The sequence below is a fragment of the Pseudopodoces humilis genome, chromosome 10 (genome assembly GCF_049639895.1).
Source record: "Pseudopodoces humilis isolate 2021_Gansu_Grassland_sample_001 chromosome 10, ASM4963989v1, whole genome shotgun sequence".
Classification (NCBI taxonomy): domain Eukaryota; kingdom Metazoa; phylum Chordata; class Aves; order Passeriformes; family Paridae; genus Pseudopodoces; species Pseudopodoces humilis.
In genome coordinates, this window is record NC_142209.1 from 22664422 (window position 1) to 22689030 (window position 24609).

The window sequence follows — 24609 nt, forward strand, 5'->3', positions numbered from 1 at the left end:
TCCAAGCTCTTGGAAGATAGTTACTTCAGGGAATTTTGCATCATTCAGTAGTGAAGCTGCTCTGGGGAACGTTTAACCGCAGTGATTCCTCATAAGCACTTTCTTTGAATCCAAGAGTGAACAAGCAGTGTGGTACTTTTTAAGGGCCAAATTCTGAATTTAAATGTGAAAGCTTTATTAAATAATGAATACTAAAAGTCATTAAGCCATATCAAGGAAAAAAAATGCTTCTGTTGAAAGTGATACATGTGTTCACCAACTGATTTTTACTCATCTGTTTTTCAGTTTACAGTTGTGTTTCTTATACCTGTTAAAACTTGATTATAAATTGTAATGAGAAGAAAATCCCAAAGGATTAACAAACTTTAAACGTTTATAATTAAGATCACTGCATAGTGTTGCTATGGCTCTGGTTCACCCAGAGATGACCCATTTTGGGATCAGATTAAATTAATCCTTAAATAATGAAAGAAAATAACATGCATATATGTACTCAAGAAAAAAACTGCACTCGCTTTCATGCAACTAATTTATCTACTTCTATTTCTATTGCTATAGCACACTTAATCTTTTACAGGAAAAAATTTGCTACTTTCTTAACATCAGTGTTGTCATGAGAATTGAGGTCTCTGTATTGAGACAGGTGTGTAGCTCCCCATCACCTCAGGTCAATGAACCTGTGAACAGCTTAACCCCTGAAAGGTCAGACAGTCCTAAGCAAAACCTCCAGAACAATGTAGTCCCACTGCAATTCTGGCATGTTTAACAACGGACAAAGCAATAATTACTTTCTCATGGTTTCTGACTCTTTTAATGGTTGTTATTCTAATTTCTCATACTTTCAGATGCACAATATACCCAGTATGGTCTGCAGGTTGCTCCAGGTTTGTGCTGTAAGCATTGCCTTTCCATTCATATGTCCATGGCCTCATTACTTTTGATTGATTTCTGAGCTTGTCTTTCTGGACATCAGGTTTTGGAGGTTTTGGAATAGTAAGTTGTCAGGGCCACTCCTTGTTCAGTGAGCACCTGGGTTTCTGTAGCCTTTCTCAATCTTTAGATGCAAGATGGTACTTAGATTAAAACAATTATGTTTTCTATGGAAAGAAAGGGCATGTCTACCCCCACAGGTGGTGTAAGGATGGAGTTCTCTCCCCACCTTGCTTCTCTACACAGCAGCATGTCATGTTCTGCTAAAATAGCTGCCAGACAGGATCAGCTTGTACCTGATTAGCATGGAGCATCAGAGCTCAGGCCTCTCTGCATCCATCCACACAGACAGGGACACAATAAGTACTTCTTCCATCAACAAAGAGGAGCTGGCAGGCCCTGCAGTGCCAGAACACTGTAACTACCCAAACTGGGAGCCAAGCTAGCTTTCACATCCATCATTTTGATTACAGTATCTCCCATATATCTTGGTTGGGAATGGGCCCCTGATGTGAAAACCCAATACCCTGCTGTGTGTAAAAAGAAAGGCAAAGAAAGTGGACCTGTTTCAGAATATTACCACACATTTGGGTTTCCATGCATTTGAGAATGGTTTTGTGTAAGAGTATCAAAGATTTCCAGAGTAAGATAAACTTAGTTGGAATAGTAATGGATTTGGCAACACTGGCACGCCTCTGGAGCACAGAGTCCCTGCATACCCTCAAAAGCCTTGGGACACCCCCACACATTCCCTGTGGAGTTCATCACTACACGTGCCAAAAGCCCACTGAGTTCTGAATACACCAAACCTCCTACAAACACATGGTACCACCAGAGGCACAGTCAGAGTCAAATCCTGGTCATGTGGGGACAATTTAATTTAATGTATGCAGAAAGTCAGCTGACAGTCAACAACTGACAAGTTCCTTGCGGCATTTATGCACAAACAGCTGGTGCACAATCATTTTAATGAAAACAACTGCATGTCATTAAATATACAATGCACATATTAACTTTCCTTTTTTGAATCAAGTGAAGATGAGGACTGTATTCCTAGGTCAATAGCCTTATATTACCTCTTCTCTGCATATATATATATTTATTAATTAGCAAGCTATTACTGTATGTTTGGATAACCATTGCCTTTTGATAACAAAATGTTTTTGTCTTCCTTACTTTTTCTCTTTTACTCCCTATTACATTACCGGAGGCTGAGGTTTGTTAAAGTTTTCCTATGTGAGCTTTATAATTCAAGAATCTTCTTTTGCTTGAAGATTGTGGATTTTCAAATGGATTTGTGATTGGCAGGGTCTTTATAAAAATAAATCAAACTCAGCAGTGATTCCTCCCCCTTTATTCTTTCATTTCCTGCTTCCTGTTACTTATAATTGTTGTCCTGTCCTTGCACTTTTTTTCCACTTTATTTTGTCAAAATAGGCTGTGCAACAGAAAAATCTGGTGCATGCCCAAGAGATTAATTGACCTTTGTGCCTTTAAACCTCCTGAGCAGTTCAAGTCAGAACAGCAAAGAGAGATTGCAGCAGATTTATCTTTCTGGAAATAAGTAACAGGCTCTTCAAAGTCCCACCAGAGGTATCTATTGCCTTATTTCTCATCTAATCTTACTCTAAGTTCTGAATGTTTATAAATTGCTTGTAAAGATGGAAGCCTGGAGTAAAAGTCAAAACCGATTATCTGTTTTTAGTTGTGTTTAAGATTGGGTGCACAGCTGATTCTCGATTCCAGGCCAAAGTCTGCTCCAGCAGAAGGCTTTGACTTACTAGCAGCAGGGCTGTCCCTGCCCAGCAGTGAAAGCACTCAACGGAATGAGCCTGCTTTAATCTCACTTCGACCTCGAGCAAACAAGGAAATTAATTCCTAGCCATCTGCAAGGAGAGGAGCCCCAGCATTCTCGGAAAGTGCCACTTTTTTATGCACCTCAGAGCGCAAAAGCTGAAGCAAAAAAAGACTGCAATCGGCCTTTCACTTTCCCTGGATTCCTGTTATTTAGGGCTACAAATAAAACTGGGTATATTCGGTCTTCCTACTAGTAGAAACGGCTTCGAGAGGCCACGACAAACAGCAGTCGGGGAGATGCAAACGCTTCTTGTGGAATTGACGGGCCGGGGTCTTTTGTCGCTTTCCCCCATGTGTGGTGCATCCCATGGCATTTATCACTTCACCGCTCGGCGGGAGCGGCCAGGCTGGGCTGCCTGAGCTTCCCGACGGGAACCGGGCCGGGACGGCACGAAAGATCAGCGGGGCAAACGCGGTGAGGGAGCCCGATGAGTAACAGAGGATCGGTGCCGGGGAGCCCGATGAGTTCCGGGGAGCGCTGCCGGGGGCAGAGCCGTGAGGGCAGTTCAGCCCCGCTGAACCCTCACTGCTGGACTTTCACATTTGAACCCGTCGGGCACCCGCGCTGCCCCGGCCCGCGGCGCGCTCCCGGCGGAAGCGGAAGGGCCGGGCAGCAGCAGCAGCGGCGCCTCAGTGACGGGAGCAGCCCCGGGAGCAGGAGCAGCCCCAGTGACGGCAGCGGCAGCAGTCGGTAGCGGCGGTGAGTGTAGGAGCTGTGTGGGGCTGCGGGCCCGCCTTATCGCCCCTCCGCCGCCCCCGCGGGCCCGCCCTGCGCTGCCCCGATAAGGGGCAGGTGGGCGCACTCGGTGCCTCCGGAGGAGCCAAAATGTAGAATGGTTACTGCCCCTGGGCCGTGTGGCAGAAACTGTTCAGTTACAGCGACTTGAGTATTGCCAATACGTGCCTATTTGCATAGCTATACGTATTAATGGTATGCATAACTATAGTTGTTTTATTCCTGGAAGACTCCTTGCTTTAGGTTAAAAATGAGCTGTAGCTGTAGATTGATGAACCGAGGTAGTTTGCATTACTCTGGCTATTGCTGCATCCTCCCAGCCTTACACCGTCTTTGAATTACTCTGAGCTTTAATTCCTTTATGTGAATGTGGTAGTAGGTTGGTGATGTTAAGCCATAACCATATCTTACTTGTCCAGAATTAGCTTGCTTTTATGTTTGTTTATTAGCTTGCTTTTATGTTTGTTTTTATGTCTGTACTTCCAAGAAGAGGCTTCCAGCTCTTCTATGAACTGAATAATTATGGCTAGCATCGTAAATGTGATTCTCCTAAATCCTCTGTTTTAGGGAAGAATTTGAGTGGAAAGTATTAATTAACGTTTTTTTCCAGTGTCTGTCATTCTGATGTATTCCATTCTTCCAGAGGCTATCTCTCTGCAGTATTAATATGCAAAGTTATATGAAGCAAGATGGTTCTTAAAAATGTGCTGATGCTAGTTATTGATTAAATGTGTACCTTGTCTTCTGGGCTGCACTCTTACCTTTAAGATGATTGCATAACATGGTTGTGTAAATCATGCAGTTAGTATCTTATTTGTATTATAGGCCAAAGTGAATCAAAAAACCTTAAGTTTTTAGTTGTGTTGCATGATGCAAGATGTCCTTCTAAAGAAGATTTAGGCAACTAAATTCAGTAACGGCACCCACTTGCATGTAGCTGGCTGCAAAATGGCTGTGCAAGCTCGGAGTAGAAGAGAATACTGTTGGCACCATCATCCTGCCTTCTCTGACCTCCTACCCCAATAAAACAGATGTACACCTGCAGTTTGGTTCACCAGTGATTGTCTTCAGCACCAATAGCTGGACTTTGTGCAAATCCAGGACTATTAGTTGAGTGTAATGATTGTCTTGCACCAGGAGGTGCTAGCCCATTGCAATCCTGATAAGAAAGGCACTCACACTCTAAGGTATCATCTCAAATGATGTTTTTTAGAGCTAACCCTTTAAAGAAAGAGGAGACTGTTGATAATTGTGCATCTCTTCAGGTGCTGGGAGTCCCAGCTTGTGCAGACCCTGTCCATAGCAGGGGTTACCCTGTTTTGGTCATTTGAACTGCTAGGGACTCTTTTACAAGAAAGCACCTCTATTCATCACTTCCACTGCCAAACAGAAAGTATGCTTGCAGGAGAACTTCCTGCTTTTTTATATAATGGAAAGGACACATAGGTGGCATAACTGCAGGTACAAAGTGAGACCTACCTGCAGACTCCTGTTACAGGTCACTGCTGAGCTGATCCTGCAGCTTGTGCATCCCACAGCACAAGAGAAGCCTGAGCCTACTCAGGTTAACTGTTACAGGGATCCCCATCTGCTTTGTGTACAAGGGCCTTCAGGTCAGGATCACTCCAACTGCTTTTGTATGTCCCTCTGAAAAACAAGTGTGTTGTTTGGTGTCTGCTGTTAAATCTACAAAAGTTTGGCTTGAGAAGCAAAGCAAGAAATTGAAAACATAGACTTGGTGTGAACACATCCGTGAGCTGGGACCTAATTATGTGAGGAAAATTACAACACTGAGAAGGCAGACCTATTTTGGGATAGTATGTTATGTGGATGCTGAACTCTGAAAACATCCGTTCCTCCTACATTGTCAGATAGTCAACTAACATTGCATTCTTCCACTCTTGATTATTTTTGTTGGTTTTTTTTTTAACAAATAGCATCAATGATTTGGATGTATCAGATCTTGGGAAGTAACTAAATCAGCTAGCCAGCTTCGGAGCTCATCCTGAATGCAGTTTCTTTTAACCTGTTTGAGCAGAAACATAGGTTGTGAGGATGTTGGGACATGCTGTAAGCCCTTCCTTTGTTGATGAAAAAACTTTGCTATTGTGAGTAGGAAAGGTAAATTGTTGCAACTTAAAGAATTGCTGCAAAACTCTTTGTTCTTTTTATTCTCTAGGCAAAAATGCCTGCGACATGTGACTTTGTTACACTCCACACTGGGCAGAAGATGCCTCTCGTGGGACTGGGAACTTGGAAAAGTGACCGTGGCCAAGTAAGCAGGGAACAACAAGATATTGTGCTGTCAACTAGTATGTGTGTTTGTGCACTTTTTTTGAAGGTCCCAGATGTGAGGCCTCGATCCTTTGCTTGAGCTGTTCTAGTCTTGAGTCCACTGAAGTTGAATGGATGTATGTGTGTATTTGCATGTCTAAGGCCTTAAGGCACAAAGACAGCAGATCCTTCCAGAAAGGAAGATCCCTTCAGACTTGTTAACCCTGGCCTCCAGCAGTGGTGCTTTGGGACATAAACCCAGAAGAAGACCAGTGAATGGTGTTCCTATAATATGGTGCCAGACTCTTCCACTGCCAAGTCCTCCGGCTGCCAGTCTGACCAGACACCCCTCTGGCTTTGCCTGATGACTCAGCAGAAAGCATTATTTTGGGAGACAGAAACTTGAGTTCTTGTAATAAGTCCTGTTCCAGCAACCAGCCAATGGTTAGCAGGAAAACAAAGAACTTGCTTGGGTCAGTCTGCTTTTAGAATAAAACGACTCATGTATCATTAGACATTCACTCTGCTTCTGAATGCAGTGAATTGGCAAACACCACACTTGGAAACAATTCTGTGTGTTACTACAAACAGTCTGTGGGAAGGTTTGTGTGCTCCCTTGTGCGCCTGATATTGTAATGCTTCTCCCTTTTGTCTGTCTGTTTGTATCTCTTTCATTTAGTTAAAAGATACATTTTTGGGGGAAGTAATTGTATGTACTTCCTCTGAAATGTAATGTGCACTGCTTGGTGGAGTTCCTAGGTGATATTCAAAGAATTGTGGAATCACAGAATGGTTTGTGTTGGAAGAGACCTTAAAGGCCATCTAGTTCCAATTACACCCTTCCACTAGACGACATTTCTCAGAGGTCAATCCACCCTGGTCTTGAACATTTCCAGGGATAGGACATCCACAGCTTCTCTGGATTATGCACACCACTGCATGTGCAGTAAATGGATGTCTCACTGCTAGTCTTGTGTGAGCTTTATGATGTGTTTTGGAGTATTGTGGATGACATTGTGCTCATGACTTAGAGGGAAAGTTAGAACTCTTCTCAAAGCATGCTATTCTCTCGTGCCAGCTAGAGGAAAACGTGGGAAACAAGCTGTGAAAATTAAATCTATTCAGAGCCATTTTACTGTGGGTCTTTCTGTCCAAACAACTGTCAGGACAGTGGATCTGTTGGAAATAGAAGTTGTACTAACGTGGAAGCTGAGTTGGTGTGAGAGCTCAGTCAACCTCTTAAATGAGGAAGAGGGTGAATGTGCAGCTTTGCCACTTAAAATATCAAATGACAGCTGAATTAAGTTTGTTAACATGCACAAACTTAATGGATGAATTTCTGTGCAGTCAAAGCAATTAAATATGCTTTGTCTAAAGCAAATGTCTGAAACTAAACAAACAAAAAATGAATGTGTTGTTTATTCTGTTAACTAATTGTTCTGAGAAACGTGTGGCCTTAGAAAGGAACTGGGACAGATCCTGTTTGTGCATAATTTAAACCTAATTCAGTTGGATTTTGCCATAATCAGCAGTGCTGTTGGCAGCTGAATCCCACACAGGATCCAGCCATCTTTTCTGGGTTTCCTTGGAAGTCATTTGGAGTCACTTCTTTGGAATATCTGCTGTCTTCAAAGACTTCCTTGTAGAATATATTGAAGGCAAAATCTAGGAAGTGCAGTGTAAAGGGCCAGAGTTACAGAAGTTGCTGGTATTCTTACGGAATGAATGAATTTCTGCTTATCACTTTTGAAAATTTGGGGGCATAGCAGCAATTTGGCAGTGTCCAGATGATTTACCCTCAAATGGATATGATGTAGTTCAGGGATAATAACTGCTATTGTGAATTAAAGACTAGGGGCCAAAACCCCAGAGCAGCAGAAGAATTAGCATTGATTAAATTTGATTTAGCTGTTTCCCAAGTAGAGGCTATTTATCAAAAGCTCTTTTGTTCAAGGGGTGCATTAGAAGCAAGTGTGGAAATTGATGGCTTTTAAATTATTTTGGGTAAATATTTTGCAGATTGTAATTCTTTCCCTTGCCAAATTTGAGTAATTTCTTTATTACTGCTGTTACTGTTCCTGATTGTAAACAAGTGTTGACCTTGTAGACAGAACTTAGCAGTCCAGTACAAAGGTGTTATTGCAGCCCGAGTTTCCTAGATACTAATAGAGGGAAAATAATTGAATCCAATTCCATGATGAAAGACTATAGGATGTTATGGGATTGATACCGTACAAAATAATAGAATGTTTTGTGTTTTACATGATCAAATGCTAGAAGAGAAATTTGTTTTCCATGTTTACATAGGAATATATGACAGAGGGCTGTTGAATGGAACTTTGTGAGCATGAATGAGTTCAAAGAGTAATCCATTCAGACAGGAGCATCAGGTATATCAGTACTGTGGCTTTTTGATATTGCAGCTGGATTATCTGTAATCCTTTAATGCTTTGTTCTTTTCTCTCAAGTGAGCCATGCTTTCAACCTGGAGGATTGGTCCTCACCTGATGAGCAGCCTAACCTGCAGTGGCAGAGGCTGGTTCTGTGGGACAGGGAGACACAGGGCTTTTACTTCCGTGTGAAACTTTGGAAAAGCTGAAGAGAAGTGCACCTCAGAAAACCAGTCAGACAGGGTGTCTTGTGACAGGATTGCAGCTTCAGGGAAGAATGTTTAGTTCTTGAAGTTTGTTAGACAATATAGGGAATCCTGGTTAGGGGCACAAAAAAAAATTCACTGCTGTTAAGGAAGGGACTTAAATTCAACATTTGAAGGATAAGAGGCAAACCCCTTTATTTTAGGGGACACCACCTTTTAATTTGGCATTACTTATCTGGTGGTGTGAGTTCCTTTTCAGTACATTTTAGTGCAATATTTAGAAATTGTGATATAGCAACACTTGGGTTATGGTCATAGTGCATCTGAACATCACGTGCACTGATTATCTGTTTTTTCCCTACTTCCTGTTAGCAAAAGAACTGCTAAAATGTGCCAACTTTTCAGGAAGCAGCAGTGGCTGGTCAGAAGCTTTTCTTTCCCAGTAGTATTGAACTGTTAGGAATGGAAGTCTCTTCATAATGGCTTGGGACTGTGCATGAGAGGCTCCTGGGTCACTTGAACTCTGTGTTGCCTGGAAGTATAAAGATGGCTTGTTATAGTTATTTAACCTTGTGAGAGGCAAATTGAAGAACTGGAAATCTAGTAATGGATATTATAAATAATGGGAACTTACAGATGGTATTTCTGAATTTGCCACTGATACTGTGTTCATCCATCTTCAAAAGAGGGTGGGTGGGATGTTTAAATGGGAGTGTAGTTCCTTGGACTTTGCTATAAAGTGAAGGAGAGTGAGGCTCCAGCTGCAATACCTGTGTCTGTTTTGGGGCACACCATTTGAGGAAACAGCTGATGAGGCAGCAGCAAGTTGATGCAAGGTTTGGCAAAGATGAGTTGTGATGAAAGGGGGAAGCATCTGCAGTTATGTGGTCAAGAGAGGTTTGAGAGGAGCTGTGCTGGCACTTTGCAAATGTGCAAAAAGCCCTCACAAAAAGCGCAGGTGCTGGATTTCATGTCTGGGAGGAATGGGATATGCCATCAGGGCCATCTTTATGAGTCCTCTAAAAGACTTTGAGCACAAAGATTTCAAAGCATTGGAATAGATTGTCTGTCACAAGAAGGGCTATGACAAATGTGTGTAAGAGTGGTCTGGATTTACTCTGCCCAGCTGTGGGCCTTGAGGATAGACTGGAAGATGTCTCAATATCCTTTCACACCTACTTTTAGTAAGACCTAACTTTATTTCTGTGGAGATGGATTGGTGAGTCACACTTGAGCTGTGTGACTCAACTTGCCTAATGCAAAGTAAATTCACCAATTGCTCCTTTCATAGCAGTATTGACAGGCTAAACTAAAGAATATATGGAAAGTTTGAAGTGTCCTTTGGCTATTTTTACTTCACAACAACAAATACCCACAGGCATATGAATCTTCAACTGCTTCTGTTTTGTTTTTGCTCTCTGTCCCCTACCATTAAATGCATTTACCTCTCTGAAGTTAATCTCAAAAATACAAAACTTCCTGTTAAAAAAAGTACTTTTTTTTAAAGTTATATCTATGTTATTATTTTTTCCCCTCCAAAAATGCCATTTTTTTTTTTATGTTTCATCTTGATTGTTTGCCTTTTGTGTGGAACACGAGCTCTCAGTTCACATTGGAATGTGTTAGTAGGCTGGGAGTAGCTTACCCAAATACAGACTTTTTTCCTCAGATCCAAACCTTATTTAAATTATCAGTCCCAGTTCTTCAGTGCTAGAAATTTCTCAAAACATGCTGATAAAAAAATACAACCTCTTGTTGATTGCTTTGCAGAGACATGTTTGAAGTGCTTTATCTCTGTTTTTCTGTGAGTGGTGCCTGCTTTCACTTATGGTAAACTTTGTGCTTGTTTCATTAAAAAAAGTATTAATCTGATACAGGAAACAGGGGATTCCAGATATAGAACACTGCTGTTTACTGTGCCTCTCCACAAATACCACCTTTTTGGAGGACAGATACTGAGTCTTAAAAGCCTTTACTATGTCTCAAGTGATTTCAGAATTACCCTGCCCTTGATTTTATAGTGACCTGAGAAATGTCTTTGTCAGGTGAAACAAGGACTGTAAGTGCCATCCTGCTAGAGAAAAGGAGAGTTCACTGCTCTGATAAAAGTGCTTTGTCATCCTGGCTAAGGGAAACTGAGCTGCACTCCAGTTTTCCTCTCAAAATGCCGAAGAATGTAGTCAGAATATCCTGTGTCTGCTTTTACTGCACTTCTTGACAAGAAAAACAAATTCAGTAGGAAAGACATCTACTGAGAGAGACATTTGATTCCCCATTGCCTTTTTGTAGCATCTGAAAACAGGACTGTACACACCTTTGCTTGGTATTACTAATTTTGTCTGCCTTCAATTTGAAAATGCTGGTACTTCGATTAAGTTGAAAGAAATCAATTTCTCTCTAGCCTTTGTGGACATATTTTTTAGTCTTATGAAAGACAGGTGTGATCTCACTTAACTTTTGTTGCATCAAGCCTTGTACACAGAGTAATAGTCTCCCAGAGTCTTGAGAGACAAGTCAGTGAGGTGCAATGTACAGAAATCCCTGTGCAGATGGGGTATATTATTCTTTCTGTAGTACTTCAGAAGGACAGATGTAAGAGAATGTGTGCTAACTGTCCACTGGAAGTTAAATGAAACAGATTTTACTAAATGGACATCAGCCTGATGGGAGGTGATGATTACACTGTTGTAATTATTCATTCTTGCACAATCATTTATAGAAAATCTTTATTCAAAAGCTCCTTGAGCCCTCACAAAGATGCCATTCTGTGTTTCCTTCTGGTTTCTAGACTTGCTTTTTATCTGATGCCCACATGTGACAATGTTTGGTGCTTGTGCTTCGTTAGAGCTTTCAAAAGCAGATACAGATTTGAAGTTAAGTGCCTTGATTTCCAAAAAACATTCTGGCTTTTGTGTGACAATATGGAGCAAGGGATGTGTAGCTGTTGGCAACACCTTCATTGTCAGCAATGTTGAAAGCAAAATGTAAAGTTGTGAGCATCATGAGGAGTATCCCAGCAGTATGACTTTCATGGTTGTGCAATCATGAGACAAGAAAAATGTTCCCTAAAAGAGCATTATCTTGATAATTGTGAGTGGCTGAACCAAATGCAAACTGTGGTGATTCTGGAGTTAGAAGTTACTTCCTCTTTCTCTACTGAGCAAGAGGAAGTATATTCCAGGTTTGACTGATGTTGATTTGTCACTTAGGTCAGAAAAGTTGTCTTCCTAAGCCATAACTTCTTTGAAAACTGCTTCTTATAGCTCACTTTATATTTAAGAAAAGTGTAACAACTATAGTGAAGAGTAGGGATTTCTTCTGTCTGGTGCATTCTTGCATGCTGGCCCTGTGTGCATGATCCATTTTCTTGTTTCCTCTTGGAGCAGTTTGCTCTTCCCCTCTAAAGACTGTGCCACAGAGACTCCAGATCCTCCTGTTTGAATCTCATGACTTTATGCAGCTCTGTGTTTTTTTGGGGGGTGTTCCTCACCAAGTCTCTCAGCGTTCTTTAACTTTTCCCCAGCACCATATCCCTTTTCAGTGACTGCATGGGCAGCGTGTTTCTGGTTGCAGGTGAAGGAGGCAGTGAAACATGCCCTCAGCGTGGGCTATCGCCACATCGACTGCGCAGCCGCCTACAGCAACGAAGCCGAGATCGGGGAGGCCTTCCAGGAATGTGTTGGGCCCAACAAGGTAAAAACACAGGAACTGCCCTGCTAACTGTGTGTTGTGCCACAACTCACAGTTGTCCCCTGTGAAGTTGACATTTGTGGCTTTTCCTGCTGGTCTACCCCAGCTATTTGCTATTTATCAGAAGAAGGCATGAAAGAGGGCTTTCTCTCCTCTTAGAACCCTTCTGGCTGTCTCGCAGAGGAAAGATTGTTGGGGATATTTGGATGGAAGCTACAGAAAATGCCTTTGGGGGTGGTGGTTTTTTTCCTTTTCCCCTCACAAAGTATCCCAGTTTGGATACTTTGGGGTTCCCAGAGTCAGTAGTTATAATGTTAAATATTTGTCATGATTTATATGAAAGGTTACCCTGACTTTCCAGTCTAGCATGCAATGGATGATAGCCACAGCAAATTTAGGTTTTATTGTTATTGCTAAATATCAACTGTAGGGTTTTTTTGGTTGTAGATAAAATAATGAATAAATGTGGTGAATTTTAATTTTTTTTTAAAACAGTGATTGCCTGTGAAAGGTTCATAAATGTGACTCCAGAGTCTGCACCTGGGAGTTTGAGGCCTTAGTATAATGTAATGTGACAGGCATTCCTATGTATGAGCTGAGGTGTAATCTTAAATTTATTCCCTGAAGGGGCCAAAAGGATAACCTGTACAGTCTCACAGCCCTTGGAAAGGAAGTTTTCATGTTCTTGTTTTCCTGCTGCTCTTGCTTTGGCTTTAGGGCAGTCTCTTTGTTATGTGATGTGCTTGAGAGAGGCTGTTTTCAGCTTGTCCCAGGGATTCCTCCCTGCTGGATGTGATAACAAAGGGAAACATTTTGTTCAGTCCATATTAGCTAGCTAGCTTGGAACTAGAATTTGAATCAAAGTTCTTTTTAAAAGAATTTTTAAATATCTTCCTTTTAAACACAACATCCTTGTGTGAAACACAGAAATAACTGAATGGCTGGAAGAGAGGAACTAAGGAATTAATAATTCCAAATTCTTCAAAATGGACTTGAGTGAAGTTTTGACAGACATGAGACAGTGAGAAGCATCCTTTCTGATGGAATTCTCTGCTTCAGTTTGCCCAATGTGCTCTCCTTTTTGTATTTTACACTTTCTAGTTAACCAGTTGTCCATTGTTTTCTTTCTGGTCCTTACCCTTCCAACACTGGGGTAACAGGGCTCAGTTCTTATTGTGTTCATTCCACAGCCTAGAAACTCAAATGCAGAGGTTTGGGGAATCTTCTGATTATTTTCCCATACTCTTTTCACAAGAAGCAATCTTGGTTTATAGCATGTGATAAATCTGATGAGTAAAGTAAGTTAGCTGGTTGGGCTTGGAATATGTGAATTGTTAAATGGAAATTTCAAAATTTACATATGAATAAGCTGAGTAATCTTTCTTTTGGCCATATCACACTTAGGCTTTAACCCTTGAATTGGAAGTTTTGGAAGAGTGTATATGTGGAAAGGATATTTTTGTTTTTCAAAACTTCTAATTGCTAAAGTATTTGATATACTTTTAGACTGGCCACTGTGTGTATTTCTCTGGCTCTTTTCCATCCAGTATATTTTTGAAAGGTTTAATTTGTAGGTTGCATGTGTTACCTGTTTAAAAAATAAACAACAACCTAACAAACCACAAAACTTCAGTTGTTCTTTGTTTTAAAACTAATTGGGGGATTGTTGCAATTCTCTTTCTGAACTTGCTCCAGTACATTATGCTCTTCCTTTCTTGAAGGTTATTAAAAGGGAGGACCTGTTTGTAACATCAAAGCTCTGGAATACCAAGCACCACCCAGAAGATGTAGAGCCAGCACTGAGAAAAACACTTGGAGATATGAAACTGGATTACCTGGACCTGTACCTCATGCACTGGCCTCATGCCTTTGAGTAAGTTCTAGATGGAAAGGGCACAGAAGGCAGAAACACCAGTTTTACATAAGTGGCTCATGTTATATCCTGAGGATGTCCTTTCTGAGCTGTGAATTTCTTCCTGTTTATGCTGCCTGCAAGGTGTTTTTTAGTGTTTAATGTTTAAAACAGTCTAGTGTCTTCATCTAGGCATTGGGGAAGTGTAGCAGTTGTTCTTGGTTCTGCCAAGGAAATACCAGAACTGCTTTGTGCCTTAGTTGTACTGATCTGTAAAATGGGAATTGGTTCATAAAGACAATTGAATAACTACTTTTCACTTGTAGTTATTAACTGTACTGTAGTGGACAAGTACATGCAGTATCATGGTGGTATGAGGAGGAAGTGAATTGACTTCTTATGACACAATTTCTATGATTTGAGGAAATAAGAGACAAGAAGGTTTTCCAGTTAAGTGCACTTACGCTACAAGCCCATGAGAAGCACAGTTCCATACTCTATTTCCCTGTAGATGTGGAAGTAGTTGTTTCCCCACCCAACTACAATCAGCAAAAAGGCAGGAGGAATAAGTCTCCTTGCCAGATGTTTGCATGGAGTCTTCAGTCAAGCCCTTTCAGTTTAAGGGGCCTCTGTTCTGCAAATCTGAGAATATTTTTTCTCCTTCTAGTCAAATCAACTGAATTTTACAAATGCCATACACTAATGGTAAGATGAAAGATGCTCAAACTATAAATATATTCCTCAGCATAACAGAATGAGGTAGTGTTTTTAACTAGAACTGGTCTGGAGGAAGAGCTTTTAAAAATTCCCCCTGTTGTGCAATGGGTTTGCTTTTCATTTGCTTGAAAAACCCACCCCATCAAACATTGCTTTGATGGCATGTAACACAAATAAAAATGTATGTTTAAATACCACTAATATTTAAATTTAGATTATGTTGTGACACTGTTGACAAAACTGACAGTCCAATAAGGAGTTTAATTCCTTTTCTCATTGGAAACAGTATACTCTGCAGTTTTCCATTATTTCTACTTAACTGTCTTAATGCATGTTTATTTATAATGCCTGTTGCATTGGGAGGTGAAGCTAAGGAATGTTATTTACAGAGAAATTAAAACAGACTTCCAGATGAAACTCACAGTGCCTTTAGGTCTTGAAAATTACTGTCTCTTGATACAGTACTCTTGACATATGAGGCTGCTTTTCTCACTTGGGAACTCATATGGCTTTCAGAGTTATTTTTGGTTCTAGATTTATCAGTGACATGAAGAACCCTCTCCCCTTGTCCCCAAGTACTGCCATTTCTCACACCATTCACTGCTCAGCTAGAGCAGTGTAAGAGTCTCAGTGCTGAGGTAGCAGAGTCCTGTGGTGATTACAGAGTGGTGCTTTTCCAGGGGGATTGCTGGTACCCTTCCCAGCATGGACTACTGCTCAGAGACCAGTCATGGCCCTTTGGCTGTGGGGGTGTCACCTGGCACAGCTGGGTACTTTGTGTCTGTTTGGGTGGGCTTTTTTTAATGTGCTGGTATGACTAACTGGAAGAAAACACACACAACCTGTAAGCAACATGTACGTGTTAAGACTTCTGGAAGAATCTGTGCTTGTATTGAGCAGTGACACAGCTACAGAATCCAGAGGGAGTGGGAAGGCCAGTGTTCTTTGAATACATTTTCTCCTAGATAGCTCTCAAGCCCAGATCCCTTTGGTAGCAGCTCCAAGCCGCTCTTTGAGTCGCTGCTCCCTAAATCAGCTGTTTTATTGGGATCAAAGTGTGCAAAGAGCTGCTGCTGTGTGTGCATTGGTTTATCAGCTCTGTGTAGTCACTGCTGTGTAGGCAAGTACTTCCAAGTGCTGTGTTACAGTTTTACCTAGGAAAGACTATCTTGTGTAATAACTGCTTATAGGTTAAGTCATGTAAGGGAATTGAACAGACAGATTCATTCAGTTCGTACTCTGCCCTTCAGACCATGTAGAAACTTTTAAGACTACTTTGAGGAAGGTTTTTTTACGTGAAGAACTAACATGAATAATTTGGTGTGTGTACTTACACTTTACCTTTGATGCTGTAGACGAGGGGACAATCTCTTCCCAAAGAATCCCGATAACACGATGCGTTACGACTACATTGATTACAAGGATACCTGGAAGGCTATGGAGAAACTGGTGGGAAAAGGTCTTGTGAAAGCCATTGGGCTGTCAAACTTCAACAGTCGTCAGATTGATGATGTACTAAGTGTGGCTACTGTGAAGCCAGCTGTGCTCCAGGTAATGTGGATAGAGACAAATACCTTTCCTGTTTGTCCATAAGAGTGAAGAATTTGCAAACCAATGCCATGTGTTTAGCACAAGAGGTGCAGGTTCTTATTTGCAGTAAAGAATATAGCCAGCTCTGCAGGAGCAGGCACACAGAGGCTGTCTTTCTAGGCAGATTAGAAAGGAGGCCTACATCCATGTTCCTGTGGGCATTTCTACCTGCTCAGATGAACAGGTTCGTGGAAGAGTTCCATGTGATGAACAATTAGTCTGTAAAAAGGAAAGACTGTGAGGGAGTAATTTGAGTCCCTACTGCATAGAAGTTCCTTGCTTGTTGGATGATCTGTTTGGTACCAAGGGAAAGTCCAGCATCAAACTTAGGTGATCTCTTCTTTGTTTCCTATAAGCTTAGCCTACCAGACACTTTCTCCTGGTAGTGACTTGAGTTACTAAGGTTAACTTAAACCTTATCCTCATAAGGTTTTCTGGAATCTGGAATGAACTCCTGTGATATGTTTGGTTCTTTTGTGCTTGACTTCCTGTTTGTTTCATTGTGTGTTGATACCTGTTCTTGTAGCCATTCATTATGGGTCATTTTAATAGGTGGAATGCCATCCTTACCTAGCTCAAAATGAGCTGATTGCTCACTGCCAGAAACGAGGACTGGTGGTCACTGCCTACAGTCCCCTTGGCTCTCCAGATCGCATGTGGAAACACCCAGATGAGCCTGTGCTGCTAGAGGAACCTGGGGTCAAAAAAATTGCAGAAAAATACAGCAAGTCACCTGCACAGATCATCCTCAGGTACAGAATTGTGAGAGGTAGTGTTTGGGACCCAGCCTTCAATCAAGCAAAACATACAAGCTAGAAGGAATCCACTTAAAGTGTGTCAGGGAGGGGTTAAAATCACAAGGAGTGCCAAAAGCAAACCCCACTTAGTGCTTGTTTTACAAAGCTTGTAAGATTGGTCCTGCCTTAGGGCAGGTAGACTAGATCAGAGGGTTCCATTCAGGGCCTGGATCCATGTCTGAGAGTTCACAAGGAATGTTGCCATATCTGGGACAGTACCTTTTCTGCTGGGAAATAGCAGTAGGACAAGTAAGGCAGCAGTGTACCCACATCTGAGTGCTGCCCACTGAATTTGCATGTGGCCAGTTCCTTGAAACCTCTAGTGCTTGCTGCTAGACTCAAGTGGGCTCCCAGGAAGAGGGACTGAGGAAAAGACTTGCCTCCTTTGCACTGAAGAACTATTTGCTGTTTTGTTTTTACATGGCCAGGTACTGGATATTAGGAAACAAGGAGACTGAGTGATACCCAGAATGTGATCAACACCTTGTAAACTAAAATTTGATTTCTATCCTCATTTTTCTTGACTGGCTTTGTACCCATCAGTGTCACTACCACAGTCTTGGGCAGCAGCAGGTTACTCAGAGAGCTGAATATGTTGTCTTGAAAATGTTCAAGACTTTGTGCTCAAGCCACTAGACAGGCACTTCAGGGATCTGGGTTTTTATCTAGTTTCTGAGTAGTTGTCAGGTTAGAACTTGATTGAAATGCCTAAGTATGTTTTTCTGACTGTTTCCTGGGTTTTTAGCTTAAAACACTTGAAACCTGGGTGCTTGTTCCAAGGCATGAATATCTTCCCCTCTCTGATTAATTCAGTTGTTACTGTTTTGCTTGAGCTTGGACACACCAGGTCTTAATACAATACAGGGCTGTGTGACTCCTGTGGAGATTTTTATTTCACAGAAGTGGCATCTCTGCTGCCACAGATTATTACTCAGCCAAAATAAATGCTTATTGTTCTTGAACTGCATGCACAGACAAAGTCTCTCACCTCCTCTTGCAGATGGCAAGTGCAGCGTAAAGTGGTTGTCATTCCCAAGAGTGTCACTCCTGCTCGCATTCAGCAGAATCTCCAGGTAAGCTGAAATGGAGGAGTTTCAGAAATGCCCTTTTCACATGAGTAATTGCTATACTGTCCTACAGCATGCAGAGCAGCAAGCTGAGGCACTTGGTTCTTACTCGTTCATCAACATATGCACACGCTGGGGAGGGAGGGTAAAGATACTTTTTGAAAACAAAGGACAAGTTTTAAGCAGTTTGGTGTGTGAGTGTGTGCAATGTGCACATGCAGAGTCTTGTTATCACAAGGTAAAGAATGTACTTCATAGAGGTCTAGATGAAAAATATGTACTTAAATTTTTTTGAGACACAAATTTATTTAGATAGGGTGTCTTCTAATTGTGCTCAGTGATTCTTGTTTATGAGTAATAGTTGCTCTATCCTGCAAGTGAGGGCTGGTGGCTACTTCTCCAGCAAACTGCAATTCTAATGATGCTGGAGGAGTACATCCGGTTCACTTCTGCACAGAAGTAGAGACTTTAGAAATTATTTGAAAACCCAGACTTTAAGTAATATTGAGGGATGTTTCTGAACCAATTCCTTAGAACATTTTTCCTAAAAAACTTGGTTTTATGTAAGGAGTTATTTCTGTAACTGTTACCCCCATTAATCTGAATTCTGGCATGTAGTGTGCTGCTAGAAATCTCAAGAAATTCCCATAAATTCTGCAGTTGCTCAAGGTTTTAATCTACACGGAAACGGAATATTTATTGAATAGGCAGTACTTACTGTGAAAAACAGTCCCATGACTTTCTATATTAGTGGCAGAGCACTATGCAATACCAAAGTAAGCTTAGAGCTGGTAGATTTGTGAACAGCTCAGACTTTAAGCCTTTGCTTTGGTGTTTGTTATGAGTTTAACTGCAATTTCATATTTATTAGCAGAAAACAAACTGATGGCAACCTATGGTTATTGAGTAAAGCCTCTGGCTTTTGTTCTTAGGTGTTTGACTTCAGCCTTACAGAAGAGGAGATGAGCCACATTGGAAGCCTGAATAAAAACTGGCGTTATATTGTGCCAATGATTACGGTAAATTTCTTGAGTTTCTAATAGTTTTCATTATGTGCATATGGCTACTACCACTTGGGATTTTTAGTTTTATTTCTTTAATGTTCCCATCAGAACTACTTATTCATAAGAACACTGCATCTTCTTAGGGTATCTAAGATGAATTTTTCAAAAGCTGGGTACAGAAAAGGCAGCTTGTTGAAAACTTTTGTCTTCTGTTTTGGACATGGGTGTCTGTCTCGAGTTCTCATTACTGACTCCCATGGGTCTTTAAAACAGAGTCCCATCTTCAAATCTTGCCAAATTCTTGCTGATTTATTCTTCTCAAGCCCAAGCAGGTTAAGCTCCATGGCATTCCTCCAGAAGTACTCCTTGTGCCAGCTGTCCACTTTGTACCATAAACCTCTGAGATCAGTGAAGACTCAGGGTGCTGCTGCTTCTCCACACCATTGTGGAAGTCACATCAGGGAATTTGTCCCCTCCCCTCTGCTGCATGTCCCCCTTTTCAGAATCTGTTGTAATGACCTTCTTCCAGTGTAAGGAGTTTGGATTAGGTTGTTCTGTTCTTCTTCCCAAATCCATTAGCTGCAGCATCTTTTAGCATGATTAACTTACTGTGTCACACAAATCTTTCGCTAGCAGATGCCAGTTTGTTTTTAGAGAAGCCACTACCTTGTAAGTGTTGTCCTCTTGGTCTTTCTTTTATTACATTAAAGGACCTAAACTTGTTCCTTTTCCCTCATTGCAAAGAAGACAGTCAATGCCTTGTTATCTCCTGACTTTATAGTGTTTCTCATTTCTTCTTGTCCTGCTTCCGACTTTACAACAGGAAGCTGTTGCCATTCCCTGGTGCATCACTGACCAGGAATCTGAATTGATTTATCAATTATGATATAATGAATCTGAAGTGATTTATCCCATCCCTTCTCTGCCATACACTGTACACTGTACAGATACAGGAAACCTCAGCAAATTTGGGAGCTGTGAAGCATAGCCTGGCCTCTTCAGTGCTTTGTAAATTATCCTTCAGTAGTGGCTGCTGGCTATAGGAATTCCTTGGGGAAAGCTTTTCTCCAGTATTTATCATTGTGAGTTTTTTGAATACTTGAGAGTATATCAGTGACCAGCCCAAGTTAGAAAAGAGAAGCTGTGAATGTGTGGGGAATGACTGTCTCATATCAAGGGTAGATATGTGTAACAGCTTTCACTGTTTGTCATGCTTACATGAGCCTCAAGGCCACCCTTTTAACTGTGTGTGTATAAGTGTGCATAGATATAAACCCCCACATCCCTGCAGCCAGAATTCTCTGCTTTTATGGATCAGGAGTCCGTATACCAAACAACAGCTTAGCTGATCTGTGTGAATGGGGTAGTGACAAGCACACCTGCAGCTGACAATATGTTTCTTCCAAGTGTTTTGCTACTCATGCTGCAAAGTTGTTTTGTTAATGAAACTGCAAAATACATTAAAATGTAGCCTGGCTTGAATGAGCCAGGGATAATTCATGTGCTTTTTGTTACCTGGGAGATCTGATCAGATCACAGGGACTCACAAAGGAGAGATGAAATACAGTTCAAAGTGGCAGCCCATCCAGCTTGAGAAAGGGTGAATGTGATGCAGCTGGGCTTCAAAGATATTGCCATATTGTCAGATAACAAGACAGGAAGAAGCAAGATGAGTAGAGCTAAAACACAGCTCTGTAGCTGTAAGATCCTAATGGAACCTTTTGTCTCCTGCCCATCCCTTCTGGGCTTATTGGAAAGAATTTTCATCAACTGTGAATTAAAATTCCTGTCTAACCTTTTATGCCTATCCACTAAGAATCTGACTTAAAAAAGTGTGTGATATGGCAGTGACATGAGAGCTCCTATCATAACTGATGAGGCAGTTCTTGGCTTTACTTCATTGACCTATAGCCACAAGTTCTTAAAATTGTGGCACTTTTCCTCTGGGGAGCCTGAGGGGAGGCTATTACATTGCATGCAGACAATTAAAGTTGCTCTATACTTCTAACTGTTCATTATCTGGATAGAGTTTGGAAGTTACCCTGCATCAATCTGAAATCCAAACTTTAGTAAACATATCATTGGCCAAGGAATATACTTAAGTGAAACTTAAATGACTGTCAGGCCAGGAGAGGAGTAATGTAGTGAGCACATCATGATGTCTTTTTAAGAGTTAGCTACTGCTGACCTGCAGGTGTGTTCATTGCTGATGTTATCCCTCCCCTTCTCTCAAATTCCTGGAGTAGACTGGAATCAGTGATGTGAAACATTGCTTCTGGCAGCTGCTGTCTTGGCCTGCTGTGAATAAGAATGCTTGCCTGTTCTGTGTGGACAAATATGCAGGGGGACAGAACTGGGGGGAGAAAGTGGAGAATATCTAGGAACATGAGGAAGCTGTTGGCTTTCAAGAGAACTGGAGGAAACCTGAAGCTACTGTGACACTTCTGTTTTGAGGATTGCCTTCAGCTGACAGCTTCATTTCAGGTCTATTTTAATTGAAGCATTAATCAAATATTACACTGTAACATTATTTTGCGCTCTGCAATGCCCCCAGGTGACTCATTTCATTTAAACAGCTCATTGCAGGAATTCCAGTTGCTTTGAAATGCAGGTTTTATATTCAAAGCTAATGGGGCACTTGCTAGTGGATACTTGGTTTGGAAGTCCCTGTGATTCCCTCTGTGCCCATGACATTTTGAGTGCTAGCTACCATCACTTTTATACATAAAAAAATCAAAGATTTCTCTAATATAACTTTTATTGAGGCATTAGTTGTTTAACTTAAGTTTTGGCTGGAAGATGCTTGCCTTACACGTGGGGAGGTGTGTGCTCTGGGCCAGTGCTGCACCCAGACTTCCCCAAATATTACAGATGAGGGTTTACCTCAGCTACAGGGACGTTGGGGGTGTTGCAGTAGACTTGGTGCAACAGAAATGCAAGTTGTCCCTCTGAATGCTTTGAGGTGGGATGTAAGATGTAAGAACTGAGACTTCTGTATGGCCATGTCTGGTTTTGGGCCAGCCCGAGCCTCTGGTTATCTGTGAATATTGGTTTCAGTGCTCCCATTTTACAGTTGGAGAAGCTAGTCTTCTGTGGAAATGTTCCTAAAAGGAGTTTAGTGACACTATTAATGCCTCAGTATATGACCCTGAACACTCCTCTGTGTGTTTCATCTATCTCTAAAATTGGCAGCCCAGCAATTCTCTTATCATGGAAACATGGACAAAGGCTCCAAGTGTTTCAAAGTGTGCATGTTACAGCACTTACTCAGTAATAGCTACAAGGCACAAGGCTTTTAACTATCCTTAGTTTAATTTGAGTCTCTGCAGCTTGAGAGACTTACTCAAGGTTACAGAAGTCTGTCTTTTCTTTCAAGAAAGGCTAAGAGGAGTTGGGAGTAGAGGGAAGGGCTCTTGTTTAAACTGAAAAATGTACTCCCAGGTTTTTGGGATACAAAGGTTTAGAAATCTAAATCATGCAGAACTAAAAACCGCGAGTAAGAATGGATTTTATCTTTCTAACTTGAATCTGTCTTGTTTATTTCACAGGTGGATGGAAAGCTAGTAGCCAGAGATGCTGGACACCCTCACTACCCCTTCAATGACCCCTATTAACCATTGGAAAATAAGGTGTTAAAGTAATGTTCCTGGGCGTGCCCTTCCACAATGTAATTGTTGCCACGATTTGTCAAAAGCACTGTCCAAATTGAAACCTTCCTTCCCAAGTAGGTTTTCCTACAATGTATTACTTCTAATCGACCTCCTGCCTGGAGATCCTGTAGCTTCCGTGCCAAAGTTTGTGGATTTATTACAACTGCAAGCTGGCTCCTGGAGGCATCAGATGTTTTGAAGATTTGATAAAGAGCGATGGAGTCTAAGTCAAGTTCCAAATGCATCATTGTCAGACTAGGATATAACTTTGGGTAACTACTTTGGTCACTACTGTGAAACGGTTTTGAAAACTTCAGTTACTACCAGGATAAGGGAAAAAAATAAGAAGGATGAAGGCATGAAAGTTTTTTAAGGCCAAAGAATTTCTCAGCCATCAACTTTGATATCTTTATTAATAATTTTTTACACAGGGAATAAAGTGACATGTGCTACAGTTGCACTATGTCCATAAACCATTTATTAAAAGCCAAGTAATCAGTCATGCCCAGTGCTTTTATCCACTTCATAGTACTTTTGGGACCTAGAGTTCTCAATTTTCTTTCTTTTAATTTGGCTGTAGATTTGAGCAGAATAAAAGCAGACCCTGGAGCAGGCCTTCAGGGCAATCCTCTCTCTTACTTGTCACAGTGCTGGATTTCAGCTCTGACAGCAGCTCTGATCCTATCACAAAAGCCACAAGAACTTTTTTAGCAAATCTTGCAGAAAAACATCCTGTGAAGCTGTCCAGTGTTTCCAGTGTCCATTTTGAGTTATGGAAGGTCACAAAATTAGTTCCTAATTGTACCGTAAGACCAAAGACCCTTCAGAGCTCTCAATGTTATGTGTATGTTATGTGTATGTGTTTTAATGTTGCATTTTTGGCTGCTGCCAAAAAATGTTTTTGGTTGATGCTTAAGAGAGCTGCTCCTGTCTCCTGCTGTACCACTGACCTGCTGGTAACTTGGGATGAGTCATTTGCCTTTTGTGCCTGTTTTCCTACTTGCCATGTCTCTGTGTTCCCCTGGCAGGGTCCAGTTTGCTGAGTGCTGATGCACCCTTCGACTGGAACTCCAGCTGTAAGCACAGTTTTCTTTTGTTTCAGTCTTCTAATGAATTGGCTGGTCATCTGAGCACAAAGGGCACAAGGTGTTGTTAGTACCTACCTGTGCTCTGGTGGTGACACTTTCTGTGGCCTTAGAAACATCAACACTTTATTTTGGTCCTCTCTACCTGTTAAATAGGATTTTTTCCCCATAGTAGTAGAAACAATTAGAAAAAGTCTTTTGTATCAAATAGTTCAAAAGTTTAAGAATTGGACACTTTAATTTGAATAACCCCATTTGCAATAGGTTATCACTCCTTGTAAACCACAGGCAAAATTTCAGGAACTTCTGTTCCTTCATAAGATGTTTCCTAATTCCTGATGAATTTGCCTCAGTGGAGGAAGCCATTGCACCTCATTTAGGATTCTTTACTAGACAGGAGAAAATGTCCAAAGGAAATTTAAAATTCCTGTTCATTTTTTTAATTGTTCTAATCAAACACTTTGAATATGGTTCTTGTTGCAATCATTAGGCAAGCAATTGTACTTTCAAGGCACTCTGGAGACTGCAGTCACCCTGCCAAGGACAGTGGCTTTTCTTGCTTGTTTCACTTGCATGTTTGCTTGTTTAAATAAATTCTGTACTCATTGTATGACTTTGACCCCTGCTCTTTTCTCAAGGCCCCAATTAACTTTCTCTAGTTATTTCTCTGAGCAAGAGTACCTAAGTGGGCTGGGAGAATTCCCAAGAAAAGTACATTAGTGCTGTAGCTGTGTGACCCCCACACTTCCCAGCTCTGTTCCTGC

General features: G+C 41.3%; 1 protein-coding gene across 3 annotated transcripts; it reads left to right on the forward strand.

The window, feature by feature from the left end:
• The first annotated feature begins 464 nt into the window (after nt 1-464).
• Nucleotides 465-24455, forward strand: AKR1A1 (aldo-keto reductase family 1 member A1). Of its 3 annotated transcripts, none has more exons than XM_014250648.2 (9): nt 465-3487; nt 5703-5798; nt 11967-12086; nt 13805-13956; nt 16008-16203; nt 16795-16994; nt 18040-18112; nt 19039-19125; nt 22659-24455. In XM_014250648.2, the coding sequence occupies exons 2-9, from the start codon at nt 5709-5711 to the stop codon at nt 22722-22724; spliced, it is 984 nt and encodes a 327-aa protein (XP_014106123.2). In that variant the 5' UTR covers nt 465-3487; nt 5703-5708; the 3' UTR covers nt 22725-24455. The 3 variants fall into 3 exon arrangements, with proteins under 3 accessions (XP_014106123.2, XP_005521169.3, XP_087916421.1); XM_005521112.3 differs by lacking the exon at nt 465-3487 and adding an exon at nt 3563-3718; XM_088060295.1 differs by lacking the exon at nt 465-3487 and adding an exon at nt 5530-5593.
• Nucleotides 24456-24609: the final 154 nt, after the last annotated feature.